This window comes from Rhinolophus sinicus, chromosome 4, assembly GCF_057876585.1.
Source record: "Rhinolophus sinicus isolate RSI-liver-muscle chromosome 4, RSI-T2T, whole genome shotgun sequence".
Taxonomy (NCBI): Eukaryota; Metazoa; Chordata; class Mammalia; order Chiroptera; family Rhinolophidae; genus Rhinolophus; species Rhinolophus sinicus.
Window position 1 is genome coordinate 50,139,532 of NC_142504.1, and position 17,615 is coordinate 50,157,146.

The 17,615-nt window shown below is 37.9% G+C and overlaps 1 protein-coding gene across 4 annotated transcripts in view; it reads left to right on the forward strand.

Moving 5' to 3' along the window:
* PIK3CG (phosphatidylinositol-4,5-bisphosphate 3-kinase catalytic subunit gamma) overlaps positions 1–8,558 on the forward strand; it is a 31,595-nt gene extending 23,037 nt beyond the window's left edge. For 3 of the 4 annotated variants that reach the window (XM_019745391.3, XM_019745390.3, XM_019745392.3), the window contains exon 11: positions 7,407–7,835. In XM_019745391.3, the coding sequence (XP_019600950.2) occupies positions 7,407–7,685 (279 nt within the window). In that variant the 3' untranslated portion in view covers positions 7,686–7,835. Of the gene's footprint in view, positions 1–7,406 lie in introns of all 4 variants that reach the window. The other variant, XM_019745393.3, reaches the window with a different exon arrangement.
* Positions 8,559–17,615: the final 9,057 nt, after the last annotated feature.

Below are 17,615 nucleotides of genomic sequence, written 5' to 3' on the forward strand. Positions count from 1 at the left end.
AGGCCCTGTTCTTCCGTATCCAAGAGAACACTCTTGTTCAGTGCACACTTACTAACTACCTACTACATTTCAGGGGCCGAGAAGCCTCAAGCACTGCTCTTGGAGAGGCAAGATGTCATTACAGCTTAATCCTCTTCAAATACGATTATTCCCCAATTCATCTGCACTTTAAAGCAATGAATCTTGCCCAACATTGATTGAACTTGGCTTCTGCATATGAAGGATTCTGCGTATTGTCTATAATGCCAGACACTGCTGGGCGCAGGTAACACACAGAGCAGAGGCATAGCCCCAGGGCACAGCAAAAGAGAGACATGGGAAGGTCTGTGAGGATTTCAACAACGGTTTGCAGAGGCAGCAATTAAATCCTGGGGCTAGAAAAGGGCTGTGGAGCGAGTGAAGGAAGAAGGGAAGGAACATCCAGGCAGAAAGGATAACAAGAGCAAGGGCATGACGTTGGTATTTGGTATCAGTACTTAGGAACAAAAGTAGAGTTGTCAATATTTTAGAACGTAGGTATACATGGGAGTGCGTAGTGGAATTTGAGTCAAGAAAAGAAATGTGGGTCCATGTTTGAGCAATGCAAGTTTGAGGGCTCGACTAGGGGGTAGAGAACAAAGCAAGTCATTCAGAACTCAACTGATTCATCACAATGACTATAATGAAGGCCTATTATAAAGGTCAACAGGGAGATGACGAGTTATCTATCAAATTGCCCAAAACGTGCTGAGTTGATAAAGAATTCTCTGTTAGGACTTGCACCCTGGCCCACTAACGAGGCCAAGGTTAGCCTCCTCTGCCCAGGTCTGAGGCTCTCAGTTCTTCACTCTCTGCCTTTGCTCCCACTGGAAGGGGTGCTCAGACAAGGGCCAGCATTGGCCATTTGGAGGAGTAAAAATATGTTGGTGTGACATCTGCCCCAGATGCAGACTTGCCTGGGGCTGTAGAATTGTTAGGACTTGGACAAGCTTGCTGAATTTCATCAGTTCTCTGGAAAAGACATGAATACAAAACTGACAGGCGGCCTTGGATTGGTTATGTGTTAATCTACCAGCGTGCAATACCACTCAGTGCCTCCTACACCGTTACTTTTAAATGTTTATCGAGAATAACTTTCCAAATGGCTTCATCCTCTCAATGTTTAGCGCCATTTAGAGAATTGTTTTGTCTACCATAAGAATATTATCAAGGACACTGTCCCTCATGTTGCAAAGTGTGCTCTTCACAAAGATCCTCTTGCAAAGTCTCTCAGGTCTCAGTCTCTAGAAAAGCTGTGTTTCTCCTAAACACTTTTTTGATTTTTGTTTTTTGTTTTTAATCTTCTGAACATTGGATGAAATAATGCATTCTATTTTCCTTTTGGCTGCAGATATATTTGAAGACCGCCCATAGCCAGTATTCGTGACATGTAGGATTAGTCTCTTTCCCACACTCACTGGGGGTCATTTCCTTTGTTAGTCCCTTTCCTTTATCTACTCATTTCTAGTTAATGACTTTTGTGTATCCAAATAATCTACCTTCAATCCTTTTTGGAACAAGGCTAGAAGATAAACACACACACACACACACACACACACACACACACACACTCACACTCACCTACATACAGTCTATTTAGAATATTTGACTAAAGTAGAATACTTTAATTCTAACCTTTACTTTTATAATGCGCTTCTAGCTACAGTGTTTTCCCGAAAATAAGACCTAGCCAGACAATCAGCTGTAATGCATCTTTTGGAGCAAAAATTAATTACATGTAATAATGTAATATAAGACCCGGTCTTGTATTAATTTTTGCTCCAAAAGACACATTAGAGCTGATGGTCCAGCTAGGTCTTATTTTCAGGGAAACACGGTAAATATTTGAGAAGATGGCAGTTTAGCCCTGTGCCTAGTAGACAGAGCTAGTCTGAGAATCATTTTTAAGAATACCTTAGAGGTAAGACTCCTAATTCCAACTCAACAAATGCATAGCCAAGTGTCAAACACACTCTTCTTTCAGATTTACCAAAAAGTGCTTCTTCCTGCATTACTAGGTCTGTTAATCGGTGACCCTTCTCTGTTTTGCCAAAATAACTTCTAAACACATTGCCTCGCCAATTCATTGATTTTTATAAAAAATAAAATCCTCTGTCTTTGACTGAAATGCTACTTTTCTCCACTTACTCCTTCCTCTAGCAGACAGAATCAACCTGACTTTTTAGGAAAAGTGGGTGAGAACATTTCTTCATTGATGAATATTTTTGAGTTTTTATTCTCTCTCTCCTCTGCCTACATTCTTTTCCGAGTTTCTGTTTTATGATTCTGAGATCACTTCCTCATTTTTGTGCATTATGTACAGTAATATTTCACTTCCACTTTGTTTCTAGATGAGAATGGAAGAGTTTAGTTTTTTTAAAAAAAAAAAAAGTAGGCCTATTTCACATGACCGTGGGCAGTCGAAAGCAGCCACAGCTCATTGGTGGTTATGAAATTAGTAGATTGTGCATAGAAAGTAGTTTCTTTTCAGTTTAATGAACTGATAAGTTATGCCAGTTTACAAATCAAGTCAAAGTTTTGAGCTCAAAATGGTAATGAATTCCTTTGTTCCCAAGAAGTATGGGAGTGGTAACTCTGTACAAGCAATCCATTCCTTGGTACTAGATGCTATAGTTGAGGCATTTAAGTCAACTATGAAGTTCAGAGCAGCTGTGCTATGGAAGCTCAGTCTATTTATGAGCTACCAAACGAGAGGGTTCCAGCTAATGACATGAAGAAAACTACAGTGTTTCCGCTTTCCACTCATTACACCAAGTCCCAGAATTCAGATTCTTCCCTAGCCCCTTCTCCTCCATTCAGTAACAGAGAACTCAACAGGCCGTGGAGAAGGCCAGAATGAGGGAGGACGTCTGAGGCCAGCTCTGGGCAGCCCTGGCAAAAGGGAAAATTCTGTTGCTACAGCCAGGAACTTCTGTGTTCTGTGCTTCCCCCTGAGCTCCCCAAGCCACATCCGCATGGTCCCTGAAACCACAGGCCTCTGGGCTGAGGCAGCACGGTCAGAACGCTCTCACAGACCCTGTGGCTCAGTACAAAGGGCAGAAATGAAACCTCTGGGGCTTGAGTGGGTGGAGCGAGTGTTCACGGTGCCTTCATTGCAAGAGAACCAGCTGCAGATGCACCAGCAAACGTGCTGTGCTCCCATCTTCTACCCCTCAGCAGGCCAGCACAAAGACTACGCTCCCTCTCCACATTGGTCGGAGGGAGGTTATCTCCCACCTCACCATCTGGTCTTTACTGTCCGAGGAGACATTTTGGGCAGGTGGTCTAGATGGGAAGGTGACCTCAGCATTGAGAAATGCAACTTCTCACACTATTATTAATAATAGGCAACCATTTGCATAGCACTTAAATCTCACCACAACCATATGAAATGGGTATTGTTATTATTATTATTATTATACAGATGAGGAAACTGAAGTCCAGAGAAGTTAAGTAACTTCTCAGATGACAAACAGCTTTTCAGTAATAAAGCAAAGTTTTGAATCCAGGCAGTGAGGCGTGAATCTGTGCTTTTAACCACTAGTCCATACTACCTTTAAGCCAAAGATAATTAAATCCACACCAAGTCTCTAAGTCTGCACGGCCAGTCAGAATTCAGACATTGCATCTGACAAGTATGGAACATGCGGTTAAATTTGGAAATGAAACTTCTTTTTCATAGAAGTGACCCCTGTATATGAAAATCAGAACAAACCGAGTAAATTCAAGCCAGCAGAAATTCCTTACCTAGGTGAAATGGCCTTCAAGAGAAACATTCCTTTTCTTTAACATCTCTTTGGGCTACAGCAATTGGTAAATCACTGTGTTGTCACTTAACAAATACTTACTGAGCACCTACAGATTGGTGGTGTCATAATAATTTGGCCCCAGATTAATTTCCCTCCTCAAAAATTATCTATCAAAGGGTTTGACCACACATGGATTCAGACAGTGGGGTGTTACCTGAAACCCCCAGTGTGCAGAAAGAATCGAAAATAATTAAAAATCGGAATGTAATCTAGTTCAAAATCAGAAGGCATCCCCATCTATGCCTTTGTGAAAATTGTGTGAGTTGGCAAATTAATAAGACTATTGCCTGGGATGAAGTCTGCCCTTAGCCTTGTGATTAGCAAGAAATGAGAGAGACCTCAGTGGGTCCTGTGGGTGAGCAAAAGAAAATGATTTCTGGACATAAATCACCAAGAATGCAAGGGCACTAATGCACTGGGGCCACTTCCAGGGACAAGTGGTACCTGGGTTGTGGCAGGAACTGCTCAGTCTTCTGGGCCTGTGGAGTCTCCCTCGGAGTCGATTTCCAGGTCGAAAAGGGAGAGGACTAGCATTTACTGAATCCTGTACCATCCGTCCTCTGGGCCAGGCATTTTATACGTATTGTCTCACTTTAGAAATGCCAGAGTAGTCATGGGTCTTTGTCCTCAGACAGCGCGACACATGCAGTCTCGTCTTGGCACCCACAATGACACAGGCATGGCCCTCATCGTCACTGCAGTCACCCTGTCACATGCAAATGACACTGAAAAGATCATCTAAAAGCAAAAAGAAAAATCGCTATTAATGTTTTGGCCTATAAATTTATATTCCTTTTTTTATCTAAATATTTTAAGTTCAGTTACCAAAATGGGACTATACTACGTGTTGTCTCATACCAACTTTTTAATTCAAATACTTTTACATATTTACTAAATATTTTTCTACAGTATCATTCTAGTAGTTGTAGAGCATACAATTTTAGGTATTTTCATAAACCCTTTTTATCAGTCCCAATTGTAGGATATTTAGGTTTGCTTTCAAGTTTCCACAATTTTAAACAGTGTTCTAATTAACATTCTTGTAGATAAATCAGCACAAAATTACCCAATTTTTTTAAAAAGGTAAATTTCCTAGCATGGAAATCTCTGGGCAAAAGGATATAGACATCTTTAAAGTCAAGTTTATTGAGGCATAATTCACATACAGCAGAATTGGGCCTTTTTAGGCAAATGCGTCAGTCATGTAGCCACCACCACAATTAAGTCACATAACACTTAGAAGTATTTCAAAGCTTTTGATGCATGTTATCAAATTATCTTCTAGTAAAATTATACCTATTCCTATCTACCATCAGCCTAGGAAAGGTGAACACTGAGTATTAACCTTTAAAAATGTTTTTTAGAACACTTTACAATTTAGTAAGTGAATGTTTCCACCTCATTTTAAGTTATATTTATTTGATTACTAATGAGGTTGTATATTTTTTCATATGTTTATCTGTTTTTATGTCTTATATGAATTCTCGTTTATATCCTTAGCCTGTATTCTAGCCAACTGTTTTTCTCTTTCTTATTGACTTGTGAGAGCTATTGGAGGGTTAAGGTGAAGAAGTGATCTATCATGTTGCAAATAGGTTTCTCTTGTCATCTGCCTCTCTTAATAATTTATGGCTTTTCCTTTTCTCAAAAATTTGAACTTTCCATAATCTCTCCATCTATTCCTCAAGGATTCCACTTTGGAAGTTATCTTCATAAAGTCCTTTCCCACTTCATGATTATTTAAATATTTTCCCTTTTTACATTTAAATCTTTAATTCTTCTGGAACTTATTCTGGTATATCACATGGGATAAACTTTATTTTTCCCCTAAATGATGAGCCAAATTGTACCAGCCCTGTTTATCAAATAATAGATCTTTCCCCCACTAATTTGAGACATCACCTTTATTATATCTTATATTTAATATGTACTTAGCTATATGTCTGGACTTTCCATTCTGTTCCACAAAATTTCTTATCTTTTTTGGAAAAGAATAGGTACTTTTCTACACAGTTTATAATATTGCAGTTTTATAATATGTTTTATATCTAGTATGGCAAGCAGTGTTTTTTATTACTATACTTTCTCAGAATTTCTCTCCGGCCCCAATTATTCCAGATGAAATTAAACCATATCTGAGAAGAAATATTCAATAGGAACTTTTATTGAGAGTTCATTATATTTATAGATTAATCTGAGAAGAAAGTCCATCTTTATAATAAACAATCATCACTGAGGAACATGCTATTGGCTCCACATGTTCAAATTTTCTTTTATGTGCTGCAGTAATTTTTAGTTTTAAAATATGGGTTCTGCGTGTTTTGTGTATGTGTTTATCCCAGGAATCATGGTATTTTTGTTACTAATATGCATACATCTGTCTTTTCAATATACTTTCTAACTTGTGGCTCCCATTTGTAGCATCCTATTTATTAATTTTATAAAAAGCTTGTTTAAAAAAACTAGTTAAAATACTATTTAGTTTTTTTCCCTTTGGTATTCCAAGAAGATGATTAAGTTATTTGTAAATATTAACAATTTTACCTTCATTTTTCTGATTTTATTTCTTTATTTCTTTTTCCTGTACTCATTATTCACAATGAGTGCTAATTTCAGATAATGCTTCACTCATTACGTTTTAGTTACATATTAAGTTGCATATTAGTTTTATAAAAATCAAAAGTGATTTTAATACAGTAATTTGTGATGAACTACTTTTGCAATTTTGGAATAAATCGTATTTGGCTATAGTGTATTATTCTTTTAACATTTTACTCAATACTTTATTTGAAATATTTATATCCGTAATTATTACCTTCAGTTTTTTTAATATGCTATCTTTGCCAAGTTATGATATTAATGTTGTCTTATTCTCATGTTATGCAATTGGGAATGTTGTATATTTGTCTGTGCTTTGAAACTACTTAATTGTCATAAGCATGCCTGTTACCTAGTAAGTGAATTTAACTCACCTGTATCATCTGTTCCAAGGCTTTTGGAGGAGACACCAGCTACAGCATTTTTTTCAAAGGCCTCTGTCTTACTCAATATTCAGAATTTGTATTAAAATTCTAAAGTTCATTCAACAATTTTGGGAGTCAGACAACAAAAAGCTAATTCACCTGTTTTCTTAGAATAGGGCAAATTGTAAAATAAAGACACCACGTTTTCATCATTTCTTTGGATTCCATTAGCTCTTGGCAAAGCTTATTTATGCTTACATAAAGTTTATTGATTCCAGTATAGTGTTCAAAAACTGATTCATTCCTGTTCAGAGACAACAGAAATTTCTACCCTCCATTTCCTAGGAAAGAATTGAAGTAAAAAGGTAGAGTAAGAACCTTAACTAGCTTTCCTTGAGCACACCCTGCATATATGCAATACACTGGAGTACTTAGGAGATTACAAAAACAGTTTCTGTTCTCTCATCAAGCTTTTCATCTGAGGCAGGGGACCTACTGTGTTTGTGACGGTTTCTTCTCACAAACAGAGTAATGCCATGTAAATTCCAATACAGCCCAGTTGTCTCCACCCGACTTAGTTACTGGAACAACAGTGACAGCCTTTTCTTCTTTCCAGGACGTCTGCGCTAAGGCTTATCTAGCCCTTCGTCATCACACAAACCTACTGATCATCCTGTTCTCCATGATGCTGATGACGGGAATGCCGCAGCTAACAAGCAAAGAAGATATCGAATATATTCGGGATGCCCTCACAGTGGGCAAAAATGAGGAGGATGCTAAAAAGTACTTTCTTGATCAGATTGAAGTTTGCAGAGATAAAGGATGGACTGTGCAGTTTAACTGGTTCCTCCATCTTGTTCTTGGCATCAAACAAGGAGAGAAACATTCAGCCTAATATTTTGGACTAGAATTAGAAGCAAGTTAATATTCCAGAGCTGTAAATGAGCATGTCAATCATCAGCCATGGATTTAAAATGTAATGGGACATTAGGAAAGCTGGCACTTCAAAAATATAGCTCTTTTCCCGCTGAGCTCTTCACTGGAAAAAAATATTGGCATATCTGATTGCTTAAGTAATGTTCAATTCTAGGCTATTTGCAGGGTTGTTTTTTTCTCATTTATCTCAGTGATTTTGGAGTTCTAAGTTTAAACAGACTAATCATTTCCTCATTGTGCCTGATGTTTTGACTATCTCATTATTGAATGCTTCTGGAAATTCTCTAGAATAATTGGTGACGTCTATTTTCATCTGGGTTTACTCTCAATTGTGGTTATCCCTGTATTCCTCCAGCTCTTTACAGAAAAAGGCATAATCATTGTAACCTTTGTCTCATTCCTGAGGCGCTAATCCAAACATCCCCTCCGTGTCTGCAGATGTTAGGGATGTGCTACAAGCACGGAAAGCAAGTTCATCTTTTCGGTGTCTTTTGCAATCAGGTTCTTTTACAGTATACAACTGAGATGCACAGACGCAAAATGGAAAATCTGAACCTTTGTGCCCTGGCCCTTCTCTGCTGGTCTGGTTCAAGGTTATGAATAGGAAAAAGAGAGATGAGACTATTTGTCTCCACTCTGTGTACAAAGTTAATTACCAAGTACAATCAAGTACAACTACTACCGTGTTTCTCTGAAAATAAGACCTACCCCGAAAATAAGCCCCAGTTAAGATGGTCAGCCAGATGGACGCATTTAGTACGTTATGATGATGTTCCAGAAAAAGATGACATGCCTGTATTTGAATGAATATAGATTGTTGCACATGAAAAAATAAGACATCCCCTGAAAATACTCCCTAATGCATTTTTTGGAGCAAAAATTAATATAAGACCCGGTTTTTGGGGAAATACGGTAGCATAGCTTTCTCCAGCATAGAAATAGGAAGTAACTAAAGGCACTCATTTTTTTTTTTTTTTTTTTTTTTGTGGCCTTTATATTTTCCTCCCTGCCTTCCTTCCTGCCTCCCTTCTTCCTCAATTGCCATCCTCCCACAACTCTCTACCCAGAGTTGTGAAATCTTCAAGAACCCTTTTACCCTGGATTCAAAAATTAGTTGAAAAGGAATTTCTCCTCTAGGCTTACTAGAATTTTAGACACTTATTTGTAAAGATGCTTGGAGGAGTTTTTGTTTTGTTTTGTTTAAAGTATATTATTAAAGGAGATATTCTATAAATTACGGATTAGTGTTAATCCATATGTGTTAATCCAAATGTGTTAATTTTAAATTTTGTTTTGAGCAGCTTTTTCTTTCTTTTTTAATGGAAAATGATGTTAGATAGCTAAGAAAGTATTCAAGTTAAAAAGAACACTACTTGCCTACCCACCTATCAGTATAAAGGACTTTCAAACTTTGACACATTCTTCAGATTTCTTAAAATTATTGAAATGTCTTCTTTAAAAATTATTTTCATCTCTTAAATATTTTGCTATTTATTGAAAGTGTTGTTTAACCTTAGAGAAATATCATTAAACTATTTATAAAATATTTTTAAATTACCTACACTTAATACTTTATATAGGATTATCTGTTAACAGTGTGTATATTTAAGTATATCAGATATAAATGTAGATTAAATTTAAAATTTTCTAAATAGATACCTGTTTGACTTTGGTGTAGCCCAAACCTTTTTGTGTGTGTGTGTATGCAAAAGCCCAGTGGTGCTTAACCCTGGCTGCAAATAAGAGTCACCAGGGATACTTAAAAACACCCTGCCTGAGCACCAATCTCAGGTTATAAATTAATGAGTTTGGGATTATGCCCAGACATCAGTGTTTTTCAAAGTACCCTGGGTGAATCTAACAAACAGTATTCAGAAGCCCTGCCTGACCTTGGAAGGTGGAGGTAGCCCTGTTTCCTTGCCTGCTGAGCCTTCCCTGTGGCTCATAACATATCCAGAAAGAACTCTTCCTTGGCAACTCGTCTTTTAAAATCATGTTCTGTCTCCCTGTACAGAGGACCATGCCCTATAATGAAATGTTTATTCCTCAGTGATAATGAAGGATAGACATCTTATGGTATTTTTGGACCAACTGTTCCCTACCATTCTTTTAAAGAAGAGTAGGAAGAATGATGCTTTCCAGTTCAGAAGAGGGTGTTTTCATTATTCTTATAGAGAATAGCCAAACTCAGACCTTGCACAAATTCTACTTTTTATTTGAATTGCTGAAATAATCATCTTCATGATGGAAGAATTACAGGAATGTATTTATATTTAGCTTATTGACGCGTGTGCATACACATTTACTCTTCAGATGAACAGGTTCTTTCATTATGCTGATATATATACAGAGGGTGCCAAAAAAATGTATACACATTTTAAGAAAGGAAAAAAACTGTATTAAAATTACGCTGATGGTAACTACTTTGAGTACCTCTTGTAATTGCAGAAGTCAAATATACTTGTATTCATCTTTTGTTATTGGTATATGTTGAGTATTACAATTTTAATACAGTTTTCCTTTCTTAAAATGTGTATACATTCTTTTGGTACCCTCTATACACACACACACACACACACACACACACACACACACTCATATGTATGTATGTATGTACACACACATACATATATATATATATATATATATCTCACATTGGGCATGATTCTTCTATATTCCAATGAAGGTATAATTTTAACTCTATACACTTGCAGATAAACAAAAATCACCTTTGTGTGTTTCCTTCCTTCAGTGTTCCCAGTGAATCACATGATCTACAACTTTTATGACTTTGAAAATGTCCTAGAACTAGGGTCATCTTGCTATTGAGAGGAAATGTTGGGAAACTACCCACAACTCTATCTTCAATGCCAAATGAAAACAGAGATCACGAGTCAGATGACTCAGGTCAAAACAGCTTTTATGTGTATTTAGAATTGGCTACGTAATTTTCAGAACCCAGTGCAAAATGAAAATGCCAGGCCTGTCATTCAAAAATGATTAAGAAATTCAAGATGGCAACAGAAGAACATTAAACCAAGCACAGGGCCCCTTCTGAGAGTGGGTCACTGCGCAGGTCACAAGCCCATGAAGCTGGCTCTGCATGTATCTGAAGAACGGCTTTGGTGCTCAGTTTTACATTTAGACAATGTCTGTATGAGTGCAGATAAAGTGCCCAGATCAAAATACATATGTAATAAAATTAATTTTTTAAAGTCAAGAACTTTCTCTAAGAATTGATATATTTTATCTCTAATATCTCCACTTCTGCCTACTTTCACCAAAGCCAGTCAAATGAGGGACAAAGTCTCAAATATCTGCAATGTTTTACTTTTAGTGGCCATAGTTCTCATCCAAAAGCAATGGGCCAGTGTTGTAGGACCTAATGCACAGCCACAGAAATGAGGTATTTCAATTCGAACAGAAGCAATACCAGCTACCAAAAAATGTATACACATGATTTGTATTCATCTGTTGTTAACAGTATATATTGAGTATTACAATTTGAATACAGTTTTTTTGCTTTCTTAAAATGTGTATACATTTTTTGGCACCCTCTGTATATATAATGGAATATTATTCAGCCATACAAAAGAATGAAATCTTATCATTTGAGAAAACGTGGATGGGCCTAAGGGATATTATGCTAAGTGAAATCAGTCAGCCTGAGAAACACTAATACCATATGTTCTCAGTGGAATCTGAAGAAAAAAATATACAAACAAAACAGAAACAGACTCGTAGATACAGAGAACAAACTGATGATTGCCAGAGGGAAGGGGGGATAGGGAGCATTAGAGAATATAGTACATAATGTTGCAACAACTACCGTGTTTCCCCGAAAATAAGGCCTAGCCGGACAATCAGCTCTAATGCATCTTTTGAAGCAAAAATTAATATAAGACCTGCTCTTATTTTACTATAAGAGCAGGTCTTATATAATATAAGACCAGGTCTAGTATAATATAATATAATATAATATAATATAATATAATATAATATAATATAATATAATATAATATAATATAATATATACCGGGTCTTATATTAATTTTTGCTCCAAAAGATGCATTAGAGCTGATTGTCCAGCTAGGTCTTATTTTCGGGGAAACATGGTATATATAGTGCCAGGTGGGTACTAGACTAATTGGATGGATCACTGCATAAATTATATAAATGTCTAACCGCTATGCTGTACACCTGAAACTAAAATAAAATAATATTGAATGTCAACTGTAACAAATTTTAGAAAGTAAACAGAAAAAAATAAAATGTAGGTTTGCATATGTATTAAAAGGCTGGGAGGATATACTCACCAAACTGTTAATAGTTATTTTCTTACTTTGCATTTATTTTTTCTCTTGGGTTTTGGGGAACTTGACTTTCTATTATTTGAATTTCTTAACAAGAGAAAAAAATGTCTTTTCATTTTGGGAAAAAATGCAGTCTGCTCGATAACTATCCTTTAGCTTCCATCAAGCCTCGTTAAAACTCAGAAAATTTTTTCAAACGGAAAATAATCATGCGAAGTCAGTAATTATCAGGCACTGGCATCAAAGCTGTTATTGGAACTTCTGGTATAAAATGACTATTCAAAGCTTCCTGCATCAGCTGACCTACCTGATTGTGATCTGTTATATGCCGAGGCTGGCCTGATCTATCCCCTCAGATGACGATGCTTTTGGAGAAGGAGGGCCTCCTAGGATGCTGTGTATTCAAGTCAGTGCGGGATGCATTGCCCAGCCCAGTTCTCATTCTGCAAACCTCACACAGCCCCATGGCCATGCTGGCTCTCTATTCAGTTAGGATCCTGATCAGAGGTGCAAACTGCCTCATTTTCACTTCTCATGAAAGTCGGAGTTTTTTTCTAAGCACTCACTCATTAGTACGGATTAAATCTCACTGCTTGCTGCTTTGGTAAGAATTTTCCCTTTTGAGAGCTGGGCTCTGAGTCTGTGTTCATAATGCACTTCTCATGTGACTTAGAGGGAGCAATGTGGATGGGGACATACCAAGGAATCCATTTGCAGCATTTCAGCAGCACTTCTCTTAACTCACAGCAGACGAACAGCCATCTAAAAAGTTTTCTAGTCAGAGAATCACACTCAGAATTCTTTTAATTATACTTCAGAGTTAAGATGGGTGCCTAATGTCTGCAGAGATGCACTCACCAGTATTCCTACCAGTTCTGGCCACGTGCAAGGTTTGTGGCTGAAGAGCACCTCCAATCACTAGATGTGTTTGGTGGCCAAAGCCATACTGGTCCCTAGCACCTCCCACCTGCACCTTTCCTGCATCATCACCAAGCACCTGTGCTACAAAACAACCAGCCCCACGACTACTGAGGGTTTCCACTGAGGAAATCCTCCTGCCACAAACCACTGCCAATCCCTGACTTTTCCCAGCCTCTCCTCTCTCTAACCTATGGTTCTGGAAACGAGGCAAGACAATTCCTCATTTTGGAAGCAACTCTTTCCATAGGAAGTAATTGCTTACACTGGCACATGACATTCTGCAGGCTTTTAGTAGGCAGATGTGTGGTTTGACTTATTTAATTTATTAGACTTAAAGGAGTCTGGACTTGAGAGATCCTGGTGGAAATACAGATTAAGCATATATGGATGTGGATAGAGGGTGGACTGTTAGCCAGGAACTTGGGGATAATCTATTTGAGAGTCTGAATGAGATTTTACAGGAGCAATTTATAGTAAGTAAGGCTGTACAAGACAGTAGGTAAGTGGTTTGAGCATTTGATCATCCCAACTTCAAGTATGATAGTTTGAAAAAGTTGATTTCTTGCAAATCAAAACCACAATGAGATATCACCTCACCCCAGTCAGAATGGCTATCATCAACAAGACAAATAGTAACAAGTGTTGGAGAGGCTGTGGAGAAAAAGGAACCCTCATACACTGTTGGTGGGAATGCAGCCTGGTGTAGCCGCTATGGAAGGCGGTGTGGAGGTTCCTCAAAAAATTACGAATAGAATTGCCATGTGACCCAGCAATCCCTCTCCTGGGTATCTACCCAAAAAATCTGAAAACATTTAGAGATAAAGACACGTGTGCTCCAATGTTCATTGCAGCTTTGTTTACGGTGGCCAAGACATGGAAACAACCAAAATGTCCTTCGATAGATGAATGGATAAAGAAGTTGTGGTATATATACATAATGGAATACTATTCGGCGGTAAGAAGAGATGATATAGGAACATTTGTGACAACATGGATGGATCTTGAGTGTGTAATGCTGAGCGAAATAATTCAGACAGAAAAAGCAGAGAACCATGTGATTTCACTGATATGTGGTATATAAACCAAAAACAACAAAAGAACAAGACAAACAAATGAGAAACAGAAACTCATAGACACAGACAATACTTTAGTGGTTACCAGAGGGTAAGGGGGGTGGGGGGTGGGGGTGGGGGGTGGGGGGTGGGAGATGAAGGTAAGGGGGATCACATATATGGTGATGGAAGGAGAACTGACTCTGGGTGATGAACACACTATGGGATTTATAGATGATGTAACACAGAATTGTACACCTGAAATCTATGTAATTTTACTAATAATTGTCACCCCAATAAATTTAATTTAAAATAAAAAAAGAAAAGAAAAAGTTGATTTCTCCAAGCTTCAGTTCTCTCCTCTGCAAACTGGACGGTAGTACCTCATTTGCAGAATTGCTCTGCAGATTAAATGAAATAATCTAAATGAAGCATTAAGTAGAAAGTCTGGCCTGGAGTTATTGCTCAATAAATGAAAACTACCACTTCTATGTTCCTTTTCAAGAAAGGCTGAAGAATCTTGTGAAATCAAAACGAAAAGTTCAATAGGATCATCCTTCAAGTGTGACTGTTAGGAACTTTTAAGTATGGTGTCTTCCCAGTAGGACATCAAAGGAGAAATAATTTCCATTCAGTGTCAACATGAGATACTAGAAATCTTTTAAATAGCATCCTTCTCTGATGAGTTATCTCATCAATGCAAATTAGTCCCTGGGTCCTGGGCCTCAGAAAATTTTCCACAAAAATAAGACCTAGCCGGACAATCATCTTTAATGCATCTTTTGGAGCAAAAATTAATATAAGACTGGTGTTATATTATATTATTATATTATATTATATTATATTATATTATATTATATTATATTATATAGACCCAGTATTATAGTAAAATAATACCAATAATCCCACTTCAGGGTATTCATCCAAAGAAACTCAAATGCTACTTCGAGAGGACGTGCGCATCCATATGTCACAGCAGCATTGTTTACAATGGCCAAGATGTGGAGGTAGCCTGGGTGTCCATCAATGGATGAATAGATAAGGAGGAGGTGGTACATATATACAAAGGAATATTGCTCAACCAGAGAAGGGAATGGGTTCTTGCCATCTCCGGCTGCATGGATGGACCTGGAGGTTTTTGTGCTGAGTGGAGCATGTCAGACAGAGACAGACAGATACAATGTGATTTTGCTTATCTGTGAAATCTAAAGAACAAAACAAACAAACAAATAAGACAAAAACAAATTCATAGATAATCATAAAACAAGGAACTAACACGGCTCTCCAATACCAAGTTTCTTCACTACAAGTCAAATAAAAGACATAGGACCTGACTTTATAAAGGCTGTGTGTTAGTCATTTCTTGCTGTGTAGATGTATAAGATGTGATCAAACAATACAGTGAATGTTTAAATAAAAAAATTATTACAGAAAAGACACATTGCCATTATTCCTCCTCAAAATACTCCCCCTCTCTTTGAACACACTTATCCCATGATTCTTGCCACTTTCTGAAGCAGTTCTGGCTGCCTCAATGTCCTGAATCATTTTTACTTTGGGAAGAGCCAGAAGTCACACAGTGCCAGATCTGGTGAATAAGGTGAATGAAGACACACCATCTTTTTTTTTTTTTTGAGAGAAATTGCCATACCAGCAGTGATGTGTGACACAGAACATTGTCGTGATGGAGGATTATTTACAGCACACTTTAAAACACAACTTCTCTCAACCGTAGCTCACACCCGACTGACTATACCGAACAAGCTGAAACATGTCACACACTGTTACTAAGGTTCAATGTTCTACCTCCCATATTGAAGATCCCTGCCTTTCCAGTTGATGGCACTCAGCGGCAGCATTCACCGTATTTTTCGATCACAACGGAAAGGCTTCATGTCACACACTGCTCCTGGTATGGCAATTTCTGTCGAATAAAAACATTACAGTGTGTCCTCATCCACCTTATTCACCGGATCTGGCACCGTGTGACTTCAAAATGACCATGAAGGGTCAACATTTTGAATTGATTCAAGACACCAAGGCAGCTATGACAGCACAACTGAAGACACTCACGGAAGAGGACTTCCAGAACTAGTTCAGAAAGTGGCAAGAATGATGGGATAAGTGTGTTCGAAGCAAGGGGGAGTATTTTGATGGGGATTAATGGCAATGTGTCTTTTACTGTAATAATTTTTTTTTTTAATTTAAACATTCACCTTATTGTTTGGTCACACCTAGTACATACATACATACATAAAATTTTAAAACTGTCCATTCTAGAGGCCGTCTGTTGGAGGGGAGAGAGTTTCCCCAGAAGCAAGAAAACCTCTACAACAGACGGGGCAAGAGATAAAATGGAACCAGGACAGATATCATGGGCCATGAGTGTGACATGAGTGTAACATGAACAAAGCAGTTGTTTGTTAGACAGTTGTGAGATACCTCACGCAGAGTATCTGGGGTTAAGAGAGAAGAGACATTTTAAGAAGAAAATTTGGGAATCATCTGTGTAATGAATATGATTTAGGGGGCCTGTGGTGCAAAGTCAAAACTTAGATTCATCTTTTATATCTTGTTTCTACCCATGTTAAATAAGTTTAGGTGACCTTGGTATGTTTTCATGGTTAATTTGATACCAGAACATGCACAGCCTAAGATAACGTAGCTTAAAGTTAGAGGAACACCAGACATATGGGTCCACTGAAAAACATTTACTCGTTCACATCACTTATGACTCATATTCTTCAATTTGCTTTAAAAATAAAATAAATATACTTAATATCATCACAAGACCATAAAATCCTTAGTCATATGTGTGGTATTGGTATCTTATTATGAATATTCCAAATACAGTACAGAAGGGAGAACCCAGGTGAAGTTCAGGACATGCTACTCCAAAATATGCCACTTTGGCATACTGATTATTTTAGGCTGAAAGCACTTGAGAAATAGCAGACGTGGGAAGAGTTCTCTGACCTCCCGTTTTCTACCTAAAAACAAGCCATAAAATTTCCCATGAGAGAGGTGCTCTTTGTACCAGGAAGAGAACATCCTTATCACCAGAGACTGAGAAATGCTGCTGAAATGGGTCCATACAAACACACTAAAATAGCCCTCATCTTCCACTAGCTTCCGTCCCCCACGTATCTTCTAGTCACTTCCTCACAATCACTGCCCCTAGTCCTAACCCCCTTGTCTTGTCATTTCTTCAAAAACTTATTGTTTCTTTATCTAACAGGTACAAAAGACTTCTGTTCCGGTCACTTCTTTGGGTCTCCATTCTCTTGCAAAGGTCCCCATGTACAAGTAAAATCTCAATAAAACTTGTATGCTTTTCTTCTGTTAATCTGTCCCAGTTTAATTCCTCGGCCCAGCCAGTGATCTTAAGAGGGAAGAAGAGAATTTTTTTCCTCCCCTAACAGAAATCTAAACCCTCCTTTCATTAAGAAAGTTCTAGAGGCAGAATGGGGTTGGGGCAAGAACGCTGTTCTGGAGGTGGGAGTCTTGGCTCCCCCCTCAGAGCAAACTAGTCAGCCTCCCCGGCTTCATGATTCTCATCTGGACACAGAAGAGGTGGAGCTGGACTCAGCATGAGTTTCCTTC